This window comes from Rutilus rutilus, assembly GCF_951802725.1.
Source record: "Rutilus rutilus genome assembly, chromosome: 10".
Taxonomy (NCBI): Eukaryota; Metazoa; Chordata; class Actinopteri; order Cypriniformes; family Leuciscidae; genus Rutilus; species Rutilus rutilus.
This window is the reverse complement of record NC_140215.1, coordinates 7693481-7713505: the sequence shown is the minus strand read 5'-3', so window position 1 is coordinate 7713505 and position 20025 is coordinate 7693481. Positions and strand designations below refer to the sequence as shown.

Below are 20025 nucleotides of genomic sequence, written 5' to 3'. Positions count from 1 at the left end.
TCTGAGTCTCTCAACATAATCTGTGTAACAAGGCTCACTTGTAACCGATTCCACCTCAAACTCAGAAGAGGACATTGTAGATATTGAAAGTCTCTTTTTCTTTTTGACAGCCTTTTGTAAGAGACTAAGTTTTGCTTTAACCTCTCCATGAAGGCTGTCTGTGTCGCTAAATCTGTCACTGTACCTATCACTACACCGGTCACTGAATTTATCACTAAACCTATCACTGTATCGGTCACGACCGGTGAATCTGTCACAGTATATATCACTGTATCGATCACTGAACCTCTCATATCTCTCGTACATCGGAGTTGGAGAGCGTGCACATTCGGATGCAGTCTCAAACTTGCTGTCTTTGTCTGGTGTTCTTGATGGGGATGAAGTTCTAAAATACATTGTGCGGAACAGAGTGCTTTTTGATCTATGACGCCCCTTTGTTTGCCCTTTGCTTGTTTTATCAAAAGGAGAGCCAACACATCTTAGATCTACTCTAAATTTTCTTTCTTTTGTTGAATCAGCTAATGAATCTGAGCTTGAGTGGGCTTTGTTTGAGGATCTAGAATAGCAGAAATAAGATACATCTTGCTCTTCTCTCAGTGATACAAGAAGTGATGCTGTGGTTTCAGCAGAGCCTTCAGTGTTAATTGCCATGACTTTGTAACTGCCTGAATCTTTTTCCTTAATCTCTTTAATTGTTAAACTGGTTGCATGCATATGCATTTTACTCACTGTATATATTTTACGATGGTGCTCCTTCTGTATCTGTCTATTATTATGAAACCACAATATCGTTGGAGGTGGCATTGCAACTACCTTGCACCTAAAAGATGCAGTGTCACCCTCCACAACAGACTGAAATTTCAGCTTTTTGGTGAAGGAGGGTTTAAAGTTTTCAGATGGGGCTACAAGACCTTGAGCTAAACTTTCTTCTGGGTCTGAAAATGCATCATGCTGCAGTCCTCCTTTTTCCATGTGTTCAGCTCCTTCATTATAAAACAACTCTGGAAAAAAGGGAGACAAATTTCAACAAAATGCCCAGTTTGCTAAAGAAAATGAAATATATTTCAAATAGAATATTAATAGATATATTAAAGCATGCATCAAGTCACAAAGCCATAAAAAACAAATTCACTCACCATATTTGTTCGAATAAACGCAAGACTTGAGTCTTTATTAAAGATTCTGACACGAAAATCACTTGATGTTTTGTTCCTTCTTCTGTGGACAGTTCTTCAAAGCATAAATTTATTTTCAAAGCATTAACACGTATCCAAATAATACTGATCTGGTTCGCAAAAGAGCCTCTTGTATATTTAACTTGGTGGATATATATCCTAAAATATTCCTTACCTGACTTGCAGAATGATGAATAAACGCCCTTTCTAATCCTTAGAATGACGAAAATCTTTCATACATATAGAGAAACATCACTCTCTATTGATAAAAAAAGAGTGTGGTCATTAAACAGCTCTAGACTTCTTTGAGAAGGCGTTTATTCGAACTAATATAGTTTACAGGTATAACCATGTTATTTTAAAAAGCAAACAACATTAATCACATACCGCTATCTGCAAGCCAGTCTAAGAAATATTTGCAGGAAGGTGTTCCAGATGCAAGAAACGTATGAAGCAAATAAAAGATGTGGCTACTTCCATATCTTTTAAAATGTAATTTCCTGTGGTCTGGAACTTTTAAAGGACAAACATCCTGCACCTTTTATTTCTAGAAACAACCAAGAAGTACCATATCCTTCATGCTTTTCAAGGGGAAGACAGATGCAAAACTTTGCAAAAGTGCTTCACAGCAAGCATTTTACCAATCAAATTGCTTGCTATCCAGAAACACTTGATTTCAACCATACACATATCCAACAGTGACATATGAAAGTTGTTCTCATAAAAGAGGATTTGTTTGCATGCAATACAATATGCTCGGAAATGTTAAATTCAATAGTTTTACAGAGAGAGACATCATTATTAACAAAATAAATACTGTAAAATGATCCTACCTTTGACCTCTTCCTCAATTTTTGCTTCTATCTCCTCGCGTACTTTTGTAACTGTAAAATAGAGTCATATGAATTGATGAATAACAAACAATTAGCCAAATATGTCACCTATAACATGAATATCCAAAGAAAAGATCAACATTGCAATAATTTAATAAGGACAAAAAATTGGTTTATCTGCATGTGAAACAAATGTGAAAATGTTAAAAGGAGGTGAAACATGGGAGTTTGCAAAAGCATGCATTGCCAGCACACCATCAAGAGAGCACTGTATGATACAACTTCTTCAGAAGCATTGATAAGGTTTCATAAAGTGAAATTGGTGAACGTGATCAGGAAATTCATTGAGAGGTTCTTGTGGTTGGTTGAAAGGCTTAAAAAGAAAATGACGTGAATTAATTGTGATATGTTAATCAAAAACCATAAACTACTTTGATCTCAATTACCTTCTTCAGTTACAGCAAGGCTGGCTGAGCAAGCTGCCTCTCCTGCGATACTGACTGCTTTGCAAGTGTACTGTCCAGCATGCTCAGAGAAAGTATCAACTATGATTAGCGTAGCAGTGTTTGTCATCTCATCAAAATGAAAGACAACATTTTTGGTAGGCTTTATAGACTGTTGGTTATGGAACCAACTTATCTCTGGTTTTGGCATGCCAGACACACGAGCATGAAATCTAGCAACTTCTCCATGAGCCACCACACAGCTCACAATAGGTTGAATAAAAGTGGGCCTTTGGCCAATAGGATCCTTTTGAACACTCTTAATGCTTGTGAAGAGGCTGGAAGTGGCTTCTGACTGAGACTTGGATGTACAGTCCATAATATGTGTTTGTCCTGAAAGGAAGTATTGATTTATCCTCAACTAATCACTATAGTGCACACACTGAAATTTGTTTCCCTGTACCAAATTTGTTTTGTTTTCATATTTGGCTGGCAAACTTGTTCTGTATCACAGTAGGGCTGTCAATTGAATTTAAGCGTGACGTATCTCATACTTTTTGTAGTTAATGCATTAATGAATTCAGTTCCTTTTTAAGGAAATAAAAAAAGGCCTGTGTGCAATCATGAGGTTCAGCAATTTGTGTGGATAACACTCAGAGTAAATTTATACAAGTGTATTTTACTCATCTCACTCACAAAAAAGCAACAGATTCTAGACCTCTCAAATTTCATCAAAATGTACGAGAAATGTAAACACTGAAATGCAAATCTGCAACAAATCAGCAACTATTTCTCATTATGTATGCAATATATCTTACATGTGCAAAAATGCAGTTCTTTGCAAGTTTTCGAATTAATGTTTTTTATGAAGGACAGAATACAAATGACTTAAAGGGACACTTCACCCATTTGCATTAAGCTTTGTATTGTTAGAAACCCAGTCATATATTATAATAAATGTGGATTTTTCATCCATTTTTCCCTGAGATGGGAGAAATAAGGTTTCTTATTGGAAGTGTTTTACTTCCTGCTTATTATGACGTAAAAATCATCATTTTGCGTCATAATAAGCAGGAAGTCACATTTCATTGAAAAGTGTAGAGACTACAGACACTCGTTCCTCATCTTTCCCAGGGGGCGGGACCCGCTCACGCTACAGACCTATTACAGATCAGTGGGTGGGACTTGACTTTCTGAAAACTAAAAGCAATATCCTCCATCTTGTTTGGAAGCTAAGCTAACAGGCGCTGTGGAGACAGATGTAAAGTTATGACAATAGCGGAGGAGAGTGCTCAATATGATATAGAGGAAGAGGATTTCAGAAGTCTGATGCTTGAATCAGGTGTTTGTGGCTACCTTTACAAGCCGCATTATAGCGAAGAGCAGCCGAGGCAGAAGACCTGCCTGCCGCGGACGAGGAGCCCGGACTGGCTCGGGTTAGGGCGGACTGGTGGCGCCGGTGATCTCACTATGCAACTACGAACCGCTACGAACACAGAGATAGAGTCCGACTGTGGCAAAGAATTTCAACAATGACAACTTCTCCTGGATGAAATCTCTGAATCAGACGAGGACACGGACGTTTGTGTTGTGAATCAGACGAGGACACGGACGTTTGTGTTGTGAACTATCCTAGTTTCGCACCGCATCTGACTGAACATCCAGGTAACGTTACAATGCAATAATTCACCACTTCGAAAGAAATACAAATGAAGAGTAATTCACTAATGAGTTCGCCAACTAACTAGACATTTTGTGTGAAATTAATTTCAAGCTCTGGTGGTAGCTAGCCTTGTAGACGGAAGAGTTATTTCTCTTAGGCAGATATGCGCTTTCTGGATTAGTGGGAGTGGCTTGCGCAGCTGTGCAATGTGGTGCATTGTGGGAGTTGGTGTCTTTCATACAAATGCGTCCTGAAGTTATTTTCTTTCTTTCCTCGGCCAAGAAGGCACCAAATTCAAAATTAATTTTACATTTCGACTACATATATGACCCACTTTCAATAAAGATCAATGTTCCCATGGGTGAAGTGTCCCTTTAATGCAATTACTCATAAATGGGTGCTCAGTGACATGTGTTCGTGTAGTTCACTCTGAATATTTTGATTATTTTTTAGAAATACTATGTTAGCTTTGACAGCCCTAATTAACAGACAAACCACCACCAATTGCATTATTGACTAATAATAATAATAGCATATTATCATTGAAGCCATTATCAGGGTTTTTATTTATTTATTAGTTTGCAATTTTTGGTTGGTAAGAAAATTTAGCTCACCGTCCACTTTCAGTACAGCAGAACATGAGACCATTCCTGCAGAGTTACGGGCAACACATGTGTACTCGCCCTCATCCTCAGGATACACTCTGGTGATCTCCAACTGACAGTTTTCATCAAACTGAGACACTCTGAATATATCAGACTGCTTGATCTCCTTGTCTTTGCAATACCAAGTAATTGTCAAATCTAAACAGGAGCAAATCAGAGGAATACACATAACATCAAACATCAATTAAGGTACAAATGACTATTTACTTGATCGTACTGTACTGTATGTGCCAATATATAAGAGCTACGCCAATATTGTGCCAATATATAAGAGCTACGCTTTATTAATGACTACAGTATTGTGCCATTCCTTTTGCGGAACCTATAATTAAATAAACTGAAAAGATTTCTATGGTGCACAGAGTGTCTGCCTATGTAGAGCACTGTAAATCACTTAGTAAAAAAAAAGCAAATGCCAATAGGCAGCTCACTAGGTTTAGGAACAGACCTATAGTTACTGATCTTACCTTCCCCTGAGACACGGCACTGGAATCTAGCAGATTGTCCTTCATTGGCAGAAGTGTTACGTATTGGTGTTATGACCACAGGTGGTGACAGTGGGGCTCCAGTGTCAGGGGAAACAACTTCTGGAACTGGGGATTAAAAGACATAACAAATATATGTAAATTATGTACCTATAATTCAAGTGAATTTTTTTTTTCATTTGTTTTTATTTACCTTCCACGTTAAGTGACGCAGAACTTGTGGCTACTCCATAGTCATTCTTAGCTTCACAGTTGTACTGAGCTGCATCCTCTGGGAAGACTTCAATGAGCAACAATGTGTGCTCATTTCCCTCCCTCAGGAACTTACACTTGAACCCAGAAGACAGGGCCTGAGTGTTCTTATACCAGGACACCTGAGGCTGAGGAATTCCAGTCACCTCCACAGAAAAGCGTGCAGGTTTCCCAGCCTCAACAGAAAGGGGCTGCAAGTGCCTGATTATCTGAGGAGGCTCAGGGACTAAACAATGCAAGAATGTATAAGAATTAATAATAGATACACAGAGACAAACAAGAACAAACTGAGAAACATTATGAATAAGTTTTGAGATCAAACTCACTATTGACATGTAGGGTTACAATACTCCTGTTCTTTCCAGCAATGAATGTGTATTCTCCGGCATCGCTTCTGTAGGTTTCTGTGATTGTCAGGCGATGAATTTTTCTAATAATGGCATAGGTGAAGCGCTGATCTACAGAAAACTGGATCTCGACTCCATTTCTCAGCCAGCGTCCCTCAATGTCATCCTCGTTGACTTCAAATTCAAATGTAGCTCGTTGTTTCTCAAGCACCTGGATTAAAATTTAATTCAATTAAAAGGACATTGAATGCTAAATTTATATACTGAACACTGTCAGAATTTAAATATTATTTATGACAGCTTGGTACTTACAGTGATTTCTTTCTCGGCAGGTTCACTTATACGCACATCCTTGCCCTCAACTATGAGGTTGGCCTTCGATACACTTGATCCAGCAACCACAGTGTACTCTCCGGCATCAGACATGCGCACAGTTTGGATCATAAGACGATGCATGTGTCTCTCTGTGGAAACTTTGAACCTAAATGGTGAAGATGATATCTCCATCAGGACATTAACTTAATAAAGACAGATTATTAATGTCAAAGAGCAAAATCGTGCATGGATGTGAAAAACCATTATATTGAGTACCTTTCAGATATTTCAAGTTCCTGACCATCTTTCATCCATGTTACTTGGACATTGGGCTCAGAGAGTTCGCATTCAAAAATGGCCTTCTTCTTCTCAGTAACTTTAATGTCCTTGATGTGCTTGGTGAACTCGATGACACGAGCTTAAATTGATCATGAAAAAAAACACTTGATCAGAATTAGCCAAAAATAAATAATAAGAAAATCTGAATAATTAAGTAAAAATTACCTTCAACAAAAAGATTTGCGGCTGTTTCAGCAGATCCGGCCACAAACTTGTACTCTCCAACATCCCCAAAGTGAACATTTCGGATAGTGAGGGAGTGAGTGAACTGTTTGGCGCGAGTTTGGCATCTATCACTGGACCGGATCTCAACTCCATTCTTCAGCCATTTGTAGGTGATGCCTTCATAGTTGACAGTCACCTCAAATGTGATGGTGTCCTTTTCTTGTGCATTCAGGTCTTTGAGCATAGATGTGATGAGGACAGCTGAAGGAGAGGGAATACATATTTGACTCAATTCTAATTGTTGTTGCCATTGTAAGTACATGTCTGGTAGGCAATAAAGAAAACAACTACAAAAACAATGACATCAAAAATAACTTACGGCTAACTATCAGTGTGGCAGAGACTTTGTCATTTCCACACACAAATGTGTATTCGGCAGAATCATCTCTGCTGGTATTCATGATCTTTAACTGATGCAGTTTGCCCTGCACCACAATCCTGAACTTCTCACTCATCTCAATCTCAACTCCATTTTTCAGCCAGGTGGATGGAACATTGAAATGTGAAACTTCACACTCGAACGTGGCCACATGGGTCTCTGGAACTTCAATGTTCTTCAGGGGCTTTGTGACTCTCAAAGCTGAAACAGTCATTGCATGGAGTTAGTGGTGTGTATAAGACACTAGACAAGTTTAAGTTGGTGACTTCAAATCTATAAATCTTAAAATTTTATACTTACATTCAACATGTAAATATGCGCTGCATTGTAAATGTCCAACTACAGCTGTGTACTCTCCATCACTGCTTTCTTCAACATTTTGAATGACCAACTTATGTGCTTTCCTTTCGGACATTATCTGAATATTGGCACTAGGTTTCAGTTCTTGGTTTTTGAACATCCATTTAACAGGTATGTCATCGTGGGATAAACTCAGCTCAAAAGAGGCAGTTCCATTCACCAGGGAAGTCACATCTTTTGGCTTTTTCACAATCTTAACAGCTGCAAGAGAATTAAATAATATATTAGTTTTTTTTGTTTTTTGTTTTGGTTAGTGCAAATTCTATGATTAAGCCAAATATTAAGCTTACTTTCGACATTCAGTCTGGCATTAGCAGAGAGTTTTCCAAGTTTGAATCCATAGACTGATTCATCTTGGGAGTTGCAATTCTTGATCTTTAAGGTGTGAACCAATCCATCTACTGTTATCTCATATTTGTCACTGGGGACAATTTCTATTCCATTCTTGATCCACTGGGATCCTTTCACATCTAAATGGGTGAGTTCAAGACTAAAGACTGCCTCTTGGGTTTCGGTGACTGTTTGATTTTTCAGTGTCTTCTTGATCTTCACAGCTGTGAAAGACATTTGTATTCAGTTACACACATAGGAAAATATGATCAGTGTGAAAAAGTTACACATATAGGAAAATATGATCAGTATGAAAAAAAATTCAGCCTTCAAAATAGTAGTAAAAGTACCTTCAACCCTAAGGTTGGCAGATGTCTTGGAGTTTGCTACTTGGTATGTGTACTCTCCAATATCTTGTGGTCTTGTGGTAACAAAGACAAGTCGGCGGACCGCACCTACATCCTCACTCCTGACATTGTCACTAAAGTCAACAGAGTGGCCATCCTTAAGCCACTTGCCTTCAGAGGAAGGGTTAGCAACCTCACACTCCAGAACAGCAGTTTGGGATTCTGCTACAGTCACATCATGGAGTGGTCTGTTTATAGCACCACCTAGTGTAAGAAAAACGTAACCATGAGGCAATATCTGTGCATCAACTTAACACATATTTAACAAATGGTGAAAATCATACCTGACACAGTTAGTTTTGCACTGGATGACTTTTCGCCAGCTGCAAATGCATACTGGCCCTCTTCATCCTTCATGGCATTGATGATGGTCAGGCTATAGCGTTTCCCTTTGGACTCAATTTTGTATTTGGGTCCAGCCTTAAGAGGCTGATTTTTGAAGGTCCAGTAAGGATCTATCCCGGTGTGGGACAATTCTACTTCAAAAGTGACATTCTGAGTTTCAGTGCACACACAGTCCTCCATGTGCTTGATGATGCTGACCTCTGTATGACATAAATATGTTTGTTAATAATAATAAACCAATTAAATTAACCTTTAACCAAACCCAAAGAAAGATTTTATATAAGTTCCTTTAAAGAAATACTCACTTTCAATTGTCAGTTTACAAGTTGTTTCCACTCTGCCAACAGCCATCTTATAGTGTCCTTCATCAGAAGCAAAGGACCTGTTCAAGACCAGTCTCTGTTTGGTCCCTTTGGCAACCATCTGGATTCTCTCACTAGCTACAACGAGCTTGTCATTTTGGTACCATTTCACTGAAGTAACATCAGAGGCAGAGATTTTAGCTTCTAACACTGCCTTCGTACCCTCAATAGAATGGACATCCTTTAGAGGAGTTGTGATTTCAATTGCTGTGAAGAGGGTGAAAAAGAAAGGTTACATTTCTGCATTCTCTTTCTGTATTTTAGCTTTCAAAAATGCATCGGGAAAAGGAAAAAAAAAAAACGTACTTTGGACAGTCAGTTTTCCAGTTGTAGAAATGTCTTGAATAGGAACAACAAATGAATAGATTCCTGCATCATCCCTGTTGACACTTTCAACTAGAAGTTTGTGGACAAGTTTGTCGATGACAATGTGAATTCTGTCAGAGGCAGAGATGGGCTGGCCATTTTTCATCCATGATCCCTCCACATTTTCTTGAGAGAATCGCACCTCCAACTGGGCAATGTCACCCTCACAGATTGTCAAGTCAGAGAGGCCTTGCATCAGAGTTACAGGGCGCACTGATACAAGACAAAAAATACCATTATTTACATATCATGTATAATGGAGTCAATATTATGTTTGAAAATACTATAATACTATTTTTTATATCAATATATTAATTATATTCAAATTCTACTTACATTTCATTTTCAGTGTGGCGCTTGTCTTCAGATCACCCACTTTAAAAGTATATTTGCCTTGGTCTTCCTTCCTGACATCTTTTACAGACAAGGTGTGTCGGCCACGACGAGAGGATACTACATATTTTAGGCTTGGCGTAATTTCTTTGTTCTCAAAGTACCAGGTGCCTTCTGCATCTTCACGCGACAGTTCACACTCAAACTCTCCAGAGTATGTCTCAGGCACTTCAACACTCTCTAAATTTTTTAGCATTTCCAGTGATGCACCTGTATAACAGATCAGATGGCAGATTGACCAAAAATTCAGAGATGAATCTGAAAATGTTAAATTAAATAGCACAAATGAGTGTTAGCTAACCTTCAACATAAAGTCTGGCAGTGGTTCTTATGTGGTCGTCATCAGCTACAGCACAAGTGTACTCGGCATCATCTTGCATGTTGATTATCAGCACGGATAGGAAGTGCACCTTTCTGTCCGAATGCATCCTGTATTTGTCTCCAGAAAAGATTTCAGCATTGTTCTTCATCCATTTGACCTTGACAAATGGTTCATTTGTCTCACATTCAAAGGTTGTCATTGTGTCTTTCTCTTTAACATAGGCATCCTCCAATGTCTGGGTAAAAGATAAAACTTGCTTGCCTGCAAAAAAAGGAGCATTTATTAGATAAAGTACTTTCGATATCAATCAAAGTCAATGATCACAAAACTGATTTACAAATGACAAAACATACCTTGCACCAACAAGAAAGCATGGCTTGATGCCTCACCAGCAATGTTAATGGCTTTGACCATGATACTAGCAGAATCCTCAGCTGAGACATCTCTAATTACTAATTCACAGACATGGTCCTCGGACCAATACCAGTAAACACGATCTGATTTCTCAAGTAAAATGCCGTTTTTGAACCACTGGCACTCTGGTTCTGGTTTACCAACAACCCTACAACGGAAGCGAACTTCATCAGATAGTAAAACTGTCTGGCTCTGAATTCTTTCCAAGATCTTTGGAGCCTCCATGCTAGGAGAGAGAGTGACTTTCTCAGGTCTGATTGTTGGAATGGTAAGTTTGCCTTCCTCCTCCTCTTTCTTCTTTTCTGACTCAGACACCTCTTTGGTCCAGTGCATAAGTTCATCTTTTCTCTTCTTTAACATTCCTTCATAAGACTCGTCCTTCTTGCGAGACTTCATCTCAACTGAGGATATGGCTTCATAATAGCCCTCTTCAGTCCTGCGTTTAAATTTGCTTCGCAGCTCTTCTGTCTCTTCTGTGGATTTTTCATGAACAACTCTCTCAACCTTCCTCAGTCGGACCACCTCTTTTGTTTGTGAAGCCTCTCCAGGTTTATCTACCTTCACAACATCAAAAGACACTCTGCCAGGTTCAGGGCCAGGTGCCTCCGGAGCCTTCATCTCAGGAGCACGGCGCAAGATTGCCCTGAAGTCTTCTTTCTGTTGGATTTCGAGTTTGACAGTGTGCTCAGCTGTACCCTCTGGGTTCTCAGCCAATAATTTGACATCTCCAGAATCATAGGACTTACAGTCAGTGATTTCCAAATAGTGAATGCCATCATAGTGTAGTCTGAAACGTTTGCTCTTTCGAATGAGCTGTCCATTGAGATACCAGTTAACTTTGGGAGTGGGGTAACCGGTCACTCTACAGCGATATTTGGCTGTTTCACCTTCAAATACTCTTATGGGTTCAGGAAGCAAGACAATGTCAGGCTTGGTCTTCTCACTCATTTCATCCCCAGTTACTCCAGAGGGTGCGCCCTCATGGGCAATTCGCTCCATTTCATCCATTCTCTGTACTTTTCTTCCTTCTGGCAACTGACTGTCCTCCACAAGACTCTTCTCATCTTTCACAATTAGTGTAGCAGAAGTCTGATCAGCACCAAAATTGTTGGTAGCTCTACAGGTAATGACGCCACTATCTCTGGAATAAGCAACTTCATAATCAAGACTGCAATAGCCAAACTCATTGATCATACGCAACCTGTTAGCAGCTTCCAGCGGCTTGCCATCATGGAGCCACTCAACAACCATAGTTGGGTCTCCAATAGGGGTCAGTCTGCACTCAAAGTGCACAGGACCGAATCGCTTCATCCTGACTGAAGTTAGCTTCTTTTTAAAGTGTGGCTTCTGTTGCTTTTCTTTGTCATAGAGGTCACCCTCTTCCCACTGTTCCTGACCATAGCGAAGATGCAGTGGTTCAATCTCTGGTGGAGCAACATCCTTAGCCTTATATGTTCCTTTGGGAATGATGAGTCTTCTTTCTGGTGCAGGTTCTGTGTACTCTACCTCCACATTGACTCTGCAGCGAGTGGTATCCCTACCAGCTTTGTTTATAGCTGTGGCTGTGTACCATGCACTGTCAGAGCCGGAAGTCTGAGGAATCTGGAAATGTGCCTGTCCCTTGGTACCCTCAATTCTGTAATACAATTTTTGAATTTAACATATATAGTACAAAAAAAAAGGAAATAATTAAACAACAATTCAAAGTAAAGTAACATACTTGATGTGAGGGTATTTATGAGGAGAGATGATATCACTGTTTTTCAGCCAGACAATGTCAGGGAGGGGGTTTCCAATGGCTTTTACTGCCAACTCAACCAAACTTCCTTCCTTAACACTGATATTCTTTAGCTTTTCAATGAACTGGGGCCGGACCAAATTTTCCTTTGCTGTAACACATAAGATGAGAGTTTACACAATGTTCCACACCACTAAGTCTAGATCAAATACAGTTTTTTTTAGAACAAAAACGGTTTACCTTCAACAGTGAGAGTCATCGAAACAGTTGTCTTTCCAGCTCTGTTCTGAGCAACAACCGTCCACTCTCCAGAGTCCTGAGGCATGGCAGGAACCACAATCATTGACTGAGTTCCATCCTCCTTTACCACAATCTTGTGGGTGTAGTCATTGACCACTTGTTGTCCTTTGGTAAATAAAATAAAAGATTTACTTTCTTTTTTTCTGTTTTCAACAGGTAAGAAAGAAAACAAATAACCAAGCAAAAAAATGAAAGCAAATACTACTGTTTACAAGTTTGGGGTAGTATTCTTTTTATTTTTCTTAAAGAAGTCTGTTATGCTCACCAAGACATGGCTTTTTTTTGGTCTTAAATAAAGTAAACAGTAATATTGTTAATATACTGTTTTCTATTTGAATATATTTTATTGTAATTTATTCATGGGATGGTGAGGCTGAATTTCAGCAGCCATTACAGTGTCACATGATCCTTCTAGAAATCATTCTTAATAGGCTGATTTGGTGTTTAAGAAACATTTCTTATAATCAATGTTGAAAAAAGTATTTAAAAAAAAAAAAGAAGAAAAAAAATCTTTCTGACCCCAAACTTTTGAATGGTAGTGTAGCTTTAAAACACACTTACCATTGTGGAACCAGTAAGTCTCGGGCATAGGTCTTCCAACTACTTTTAAGTCAAACCTTGCAGTCTGTCCTTCAGAACACCTGAAGGATGATGGCTTCTGTACAAAAACAGGCTTATATAGTCTCTCTAGTTGACTCTCATCAGTGTCATCAAGTCTACGAGCAGGAGAGCGGCTAACAGAACGAGCAGGAGAACGTCCAGGGGAGTAGCTAGTTGAGCGAGCAGACATTGGAGATGTAGACCTAAAATATTAAAAGTGTAAATGTGTAAATATGGACAACATTATCCTAAACATCTAATTACAGAACAGCAAAACCAGAGAAGGCAAAGGCAACTCACTGGACTCTTCTCACAGCTTCGGCCTGAGGGTAGTAAGGCTGAGCAGCTGCAGTGGACTCTACATAGAGCTTTCCGGAACTGACAGCATTACCCTTCATATTGCTAGCAAATGCAGTATAGATGCCCTCATCTTCTGGCAGCACCACAGGTAGGCGCAGACTGGCTCTTCCGTCTTGTAGAACCTCCATCTGATAGCGGCCTCCATGCTTAATGCGCTTGCCATCTTTATACCAGGCAATCTATTTAACACAAATGATATAAAATTACTTGTATACATTGTACTGCTGTAAAAATACTGCTTTTCAATATAATTATTATCCATTTATTACCTTTGGTAATGGTGTTCCTTCCATCTTGCAATGGAAAGTAACACCCATTCCTTCCAGAATTCTGTAGCTTTTGACAGGAGTGCTAAATGAGGATCCGACAGCCTCATGCTCAGCAACATTCATGACCATCTCCTCACCATCCTCAATCACCAGCTCTCGGTAAGTTATTTTAAGGATGCGGATTTCAATCTCTTGGATTATTTTTCGTTCAATAGCAGATATTTGAAATTCCTGAAGATAATGGAATGTTTATATATTGTATTATCATTTTGAGAGGCATTTCTTAGTATGCAAATGTTTTATGTGATTTACGATCTTATTACAAAAATGAGTAAAATCACTTTTCCTATATAAAATCGTACCGTCTCTGAGATGAAGGATTTCATCATCTGTGTTTGCTGAGCCATTCTCCTCTGTATGAGCTCTTTTTCATATTCACTTACAACTACAGGGGGCACATCTGCAACTTTGGGCTCCTGCACCATTGCTGTCACTTCCGTTACATATGTCACATCCTGTTTCTTCATATAGGTTTCAAACTCCTCTGTAAATACATGATGGCATGATGGATGTTTTTTTTTTTTTTTGTTCTAAGCTTTATTTAATTGTGTCACAGTTTATAATAAAGTCACAACTAACCTTCTTCAAACAGGATTGTGGAAGCAGATGCCTCTCCGTGTTGGTTCTTGGCAAAGATGGTGTACTCTCCAGCATCATCGGCAAATGTCATAGAAATTTCCAACTTGCATTCCCCTGTATCCTTGTTATAACTAACTCTATATCTGTTAAATTACAAGGAAAGTATGAGCTTTCTTTTTCACTATGTAGACCAACTAGATCCAAAGTGTACTTGCTCGAAATCTATACCTGTATCCAGTAGTGAGTGGAACTCCACTCTTCTTCCAGTAAATATGGGGCTTGGGGCTTCCTCCGATCTGGCACTCAAAGACAACACTGCCTCCCTCGACCAGCTTCTGAACCACTGGCTTCTTTACAAAGAAAGGAGCAACAGGTACTCCAGTGTCCGCAGAGACCGCGCTTATTTCAGACATGGTCTCCTCTTTGGCTTCAATGACAGTCCTTATTTGAAACACACACACACACAATGTAATTACATATATTAAAATGTGTTACCATTTGGCTCTACTCTTTTACTAGTTAAGGTCCACTAGTCCATGCTCTTGCCCGTGTAACTTACTGTTTCTCCTGGACAGTTATCTCCTCTCTGCTCTCAATCTCCTCTGACACTGTAAAAAAAAAAAAAACATAAATGTTTTTTGAGGTTGTGCTTTTATTTTCAAACAATCATAGAGGTGAGGAGGGATATCCTGTTTTTTTTTTTTTTGTTTGTTTGTGCTTTTTGATCAAAGTCTGTTCATTTAAGATTTTCAACCTTGGGTTCAACAGAGATGCAGATGAGGTGGTAGGAGATTCTAATTTATGGTATTGTTTTAAAACATTTGAGAACTTATTGTTATAGCCTTATTACAGACCTACATATAAAATAAGCATCTTTTTGTTCTCCACAAAAAATTAATACACAGAAATTTTATTACAGTACTGTATATAAAATGTACCTTTGACAAGAAGGTAGCAGGAGGTGCTGATAGTTCCAGCCTCACTGGTAGCAGTGCAAGTGAAGCGGCCACTGTCTTCAGCAAAGGCCTCACGGATCACCAAGCGGGCATAGCTGCTTTCATAAGTGATCTGGAAGTCAATGGAGTGCTCAATTCTGTAATCTTCTCTGAACCACATAATAGCTGGTGCGGGGTGGCCTGAAATCTGGCACTCCAGAGTGACAGACTCTCCCTCTGTGACAGTCACATTCTTCAAACCCTAATGAACAAGACACCAATTTGTATTTAGTGGTTCTTCAAGTGATTCTACAAATCAGCAGCATTTCATCAAAATGCTAATAAAACACTTACTGCTATCAAGGTAGGGGGCACTACAGGCTCTTTGATAGCTGAGGGGATCGCTGCAGTCTCAACAACCTGCAAGAAAAATCAACATTTCTTTACTAACCAAGTGACTCTTGAATGTTATCGAGTACCACAAATAATGCTAAAAAAGAAAAGAGGTTGAGAAAAGACCGAGTTTGAAAAGTATATGAAACAAACAAAAACAAAAATGTTCTAATAAAGATTAGGTGGAGAGAAGAAATCCTCAGTATGGAATCTGTAAGGAAAACGGTTAGCTTTGAGGAATCTTTCTGTAAGTGATAATCCAACCACACAAGACTCCATATGATGAATAACTGATATTAAGTCAAATGTTAGCTTTGCGAGTGGGCAACATGTTAAACTACAAACCTGTGTTTCCCACTCTTCCCCGGCAAACGAAAGACCTATCTTTCTGTGTAACTCTCTGTCGAAATGAGTCTGATATCTCTCTGCAGTGTCTCTAAAAGGAGGAGGGGTCGGCTCTGGGGTCACACGAGTCTCCACAATCTTATGTGTTGGAGGCCTGACAGGCTTGATGATCTTTTGAGCAGCAGTTGATGAGGAAAACTCTTTTTGTAATGTGGCAATAGCAGAACCTGCTATTGAAACCTGACCAACCCAAAAAGAGCAACATTACCACAGAATATCAAAAAAACAAGTTCACTTTTGTTTAGCCACACAGAGGGGAACAATCAGGGAACCTTTAGAAGGATGGCAGGAAAAAATTTATTAGTTAGCAATTTCAGATAACAAATACTCAATGATATAATTACTCAATGGTATGATAAGAGGTTGATGGACAAACTAATGGATGGATGTTATGTTGAAAGTTATTGTGAAGTTTGTATATTAGGTATTGAGGGTGGGTTTTTTAGATTGGTCTGGATAGGCGGCACTTGTTAAAGGCTAGTGATAAAAAGTTAAAATAAAGTCTACCACAAAGGGACACACAAATTCTGAGACTACTAGGGAAAATGCATACATTTTGCATTTTATTATTTTATACAAAAACTAAATGCACTTTAATTTCAGAATGTATAAGTATTTGGTATGCAATGACTTAAAACTGTGCAAAATATTAAACATTTATTCATTTTCATGTTTTATATTTTATATACTGATTAAAAAAAAACATTCAAAATATTCATAGTGGTCTCAGATTTTGGAACCCATTGTGCATAAATATACGGTTGAATTCTTGAAACTGTGTTTCAGGCAAGCAGGAAAAGAACTTAAATTAAAAGAAAATAGATTTCAGATTTATTTCACATGTTTCATACAAATTTGTTAATGTTTTCTCTCTCATTATCCTCTTTCCTAAATATCTGAAAATCTAGGTACCTTAGAAAAGGGGGATTTCACTGCTTGCCTGTAATCACCAAATCTTACCTCATAGCTATGATCTGGTTTTGGTACAGTAACTTTTGATACTGTGAAATGTGGAAGTGGGGATGGTGAAAGGTCAGTCTCCACCTTGGAGCTGACCTCAGTAGCTCTTTGAATCTATTGCAAATCAACAGAAGAATATTTGAATGCAAATAGACTAAAAAAGTCATGTTCATGTTTCAGCTTCTGTTAAATGCTTCTAACCTGGGTGACATGTACACTCTCAGTAGTAGAAGTTGACATTTCAGTGGGGATAAGCAACAGCTCCTTTTTACTTGTGACCTGTTGCTTAGTTGCTAGCATTTCCTGATGTCTTATATCAGCCTCTTCTTCCATCTGAGCCCCTTCAGCATGCGTGGGCTTTCGTATACGTGCATGATCAACAGCAGCTAGCACAGTGGCAACGGCTTCTGCTTTTTTCCCATCACCCTGGCAAGAGCAATCACTGATCAATATCTATAATACATGTATAGACAGAATCCATTCTCATCTAAAAAATACAGAGCTTGAATACTGTAAATGAAAAAAACAATATGGGACGAAAGCTGGAAAATGCACCACCCAGTGAAGTTGTCTGCTAAATGTTAGTGTTGAAAGATGTGGAAAAAGAGATAGTTTGACCTCCGTTGATTTAAGGGTAACATTTACATGGGCTTACATTTACATTCCATCTAAAGAATAAGTTAACATATTTATATTCATCTAACGCTACTTTTAGAAAGTTTTACAAAAACTTTCACTTAAATATTTAGAAAAGACAATGCTTTGTCTTCATAATCAAAATTATTTGTTGACAATTGTTCAAAATAAGACCATAAAATCAAATTGTATTTAATCACTCAACCTAACATGACTGAAAATGTAACCTTTCAAATGTTGCCCTTAACCACAAAAACAGAAGGTACTCTCTGAAAAACAAAGTTAAGTGAATGTAAAACAGGATAGAAGGCATTAGAATTGTGGCCAACTGAAATATTATTCTCTTAGATTCTACCTCTGCAGTTGATGAGATCTCTTCAAAGGATTTCTCAATAGTGGTTGAAACATCAATATTGATTTTATGAGTTGTCACAGTTGTGACTGATTCCTCTTGGATTTCCTTACATGATATCTATGAACATGCGGAAAGAAATCTCTAAATTGTTGTCTAAATGTAAAAAAAAAAAAGTTTATATTTGGAAAGGTAGGAGAAGGTGGAGAAATGAATGGAAAAATGGGCAAGTATGTTATTGTTGTCCTATAAAAATCTTTGTGGAGTCAGTGGTAAAAACTAAAATCTAGGAGTATGAGGTTTGGATGGGTGACAACCACAACACTTTAGTACCAGACTACCTGCTCATTTTGAGATGTAATGTGTTCTGCAGCTATGCCGGTTTCAACACTGGGCTGATCTACAGAGCCACAGAGCGGCCCACGACTACGGGCCTGGTCCACTGCCGCCACCACAGTGGCAACAGCAATAATTTTCTCATCCACGTTTTTCTGCTCCTTTTTCACATGCAAGTAGATTTGGGTTGCAAGATGTTGTTAGAGTTTACATTACAGGCATTTTCACCGAAAAATAAACATTTGCATGAGATAGACACTTGCAGAAAGGAAGTGGTGGCACCACTAAACAAGTCATTCATGACATGCAGAAAGATTGAAAGCAAGTTTGTCTAATGGGAAATTCTTTACCTCTTTTACAACTCCAACTTGTTGCTGAACAGAAACAGAGCCCTCCCAACGCTGTTCCATTTGGACATGGGTAGAAGTCGTCTGAACTTGTGTTGCACCGGCAATCATGCGGGTGTAGCTGGCTTCTGAAGCATACCCCGCTTGTTTCCATGGGGGTAGGACCTCAGAGGCCTGCGTGACCTGTTTGCGGGTCATCACAGGGGATTTGACTGGTCTGATTGGGGAAACAGACAGTCTCATAGATGGAGACACCGCTCTGAAATTAAATGGAAAAAGATGTTATGAGAACATGAACCACAAACCTTAGCCTTAGGATTAATGAGAGCTGGGAAACTTGATATGTACTGTTTATTCTCATCTAAAAGCATTCAGCAAAAACTGAATTTTTGCCAATTCTTTTACAATTATTAAACGTGCCGTTTTTTATGACCTCATTAACTACATGGAATATTAGTATTAGAAAATGTATTTGTCACACAGCAGGAGATGTTTAAATGTAACTAGAAAAGGTAATGTTTAAAAATGAAAAGCCTAAAAGAAATGACCAGCTCCAGGACAAACAGTAAGATATACACTTTTCCTTATATCCATTAAAATGTTAAACTAACATCTTTAAAAAAATATGTATTATTTATTGTTAGTAGTACAAGTAGTAGTAAACTGCAAGACACAACTGGTCATGATGTCAACATGGTAAACGCCATAAGGGTGTGATTCACTCTGGGTAGAATAAAACAGCTTATAGGGTCACTAATTTGACTGAAATCTACATCAATCAATCTAATGTGCGTACACATCATTTTAATCATTTTCCCAAATTGTTACTTATTTCTTTATGAATAAACATTTTGTAATGTGGAATAAATTACAGAATCAAAAAAGAAATATTTTCTCAAGAGTAAAGTCCATCACTTTAAGGTTATTTTACGAAGTTACTACTTTAATGCTATCATCAAATCAACATAGGTTTAGAATCAAGTCCACTTAAAAATATGTAATATGAATTGTCTACACATGTAAATCTGGAAACTTTAGATACATTACCTGACAGGAGAGGGTGTCGGGCCCTTAACATGCCTCACAGGAGAGGGAGACTGTTGGCGAGCTGCTGACACTCTAGTCACTTGTGAAGGGGGGGATTTGGAGGTTGGTTTAGGGGGCACACGAGGTGGAGTCTTATGTGCCAGCTGTTGAGTCACAACCCCACCCTCTACTTGCATTTGCATCATGGCTGTGGCAGAGGCCTCGTAATGAGCCTCCATCCTCTGTTAAAAGAAAATAATTAACACAGTGATCTACAGGGTAAAATTCTGTTGCGGCTAGTTCACAGTC

At 38.6% G+C, this 20025-nt stretch overlaps 1 protein-coding gene across 1 annotated transcript in view; it reads right to left on the bottom strand.

The window, feature by feature from the left end:
• ttn.2 (titin, tandem duplicate 2) overlaps window positions 1-20025 on the bottom strand; it is a 167306-nt gene that overhangs the window by 136413 nt on the left and 10868 nt on the right. The window contains exons 6-42 of the mRNA XM_084421002.1: window positions 19738-19958; window positions 18694-18949; window positions 18349-18504; window positions 18011-18127; window positions 17221-17445; window positions 17020-17133; window positions 16000-16239; window positions 15616-15681; window positions 15265-15523; window positions 14886-14934; window positions 14555-14767; window positions 14327-14469; window positions 14050-14231; window positions 13688-13918; window positions 13359-13597; window positions 13020-13261; window positions 12399-12563; window positions 12141-12309; window positions 10360-12056; window positions 9986-10267; window positions 9628-9894; window positions 9232-9504; window positions 8869-9132; window positions 8503-8763; window positions 8162-8422; window positions 7772-8035; window positions 7422-7682; window positions 7062-7322; window positions 6683-6943; window positions 6455-6596; window positions 6176-6344; window positions 5843-6074; window positions 5458-5742; window positions 5247-5372; window positions 4729-4917; window positions 2455-2844; window positions 2009-2059 (exon numbers count right to left, since the gene is read on the bottom strand). Of these exons, the coding sequence (XP_084277128.1) occupies window positions 2009-2059; window positions 2455-2844; window positions 4729-4917; window positions 5247-5372; window positions 5458-5742; window positions 5843-6074; window positions 6176-6344; window positions 6455-6596; window positions 6683-6943; window positions 7062-7322; window positions 7422-7682; window positions 7772-8035; window positions 8162-8422; window positions 8503-8763; window positions 8869-9132; window positions 9232-9504; window positions 9628-9894; window positions 9986-10267; window positions 10360-12056; window positions 12141-12309; window positions 12399-12563; window positions 13020-13261; window positions 13359-13597; window positions 13688-13918; window positions 14050-14231; window positions 14327-14469; window positions 14555-14767; window positions 14886-14934; window positions 15265-15523; window positions 15616-15681; window positions 16000-16239; window positions 17020-17133; window positions 17221-17445; window positions 18011-18127; window positions 18349-18504; window positions 18694-18949; window positions 19738-19958 (9223 nt within the window). The remainder of the gene's footprint in view (window positions 1-2008; window positions 2060-2454; window positions 2845-4728; window positions 4918-5246; window positions 5373-5457; window positions 5743-5842; window positions 6075-6175; window positions 6345-6454; window positions 6597-6682; window positions 6944-7061; window positions 7323-7421; window positions 7683-7771; window positions 8036-8161; window positions 8423-8502; window positions 8764-8868; window positions 9133-9231; window positions 9505-9627; window positions 9895-9985; window positions 10268-10359; window positions 12057-12140; window positions 12310-12398; window positions 12564-13019; window positions 13262-13358; window positions 13598-13687; window positions 13919-14049; window positions 14232-14326; window positions 14470-14554; window positions 14768-14885; window positions 14935-15264; window positions 15524-15615; window positions 15682-15999; window positions 16240-17019; window positions 17134-17220; window positions 17446-18010; window positions 18128-18348; window positions 18505-18693; window positions 18950-19737; window positions 19959-20025) is intronic.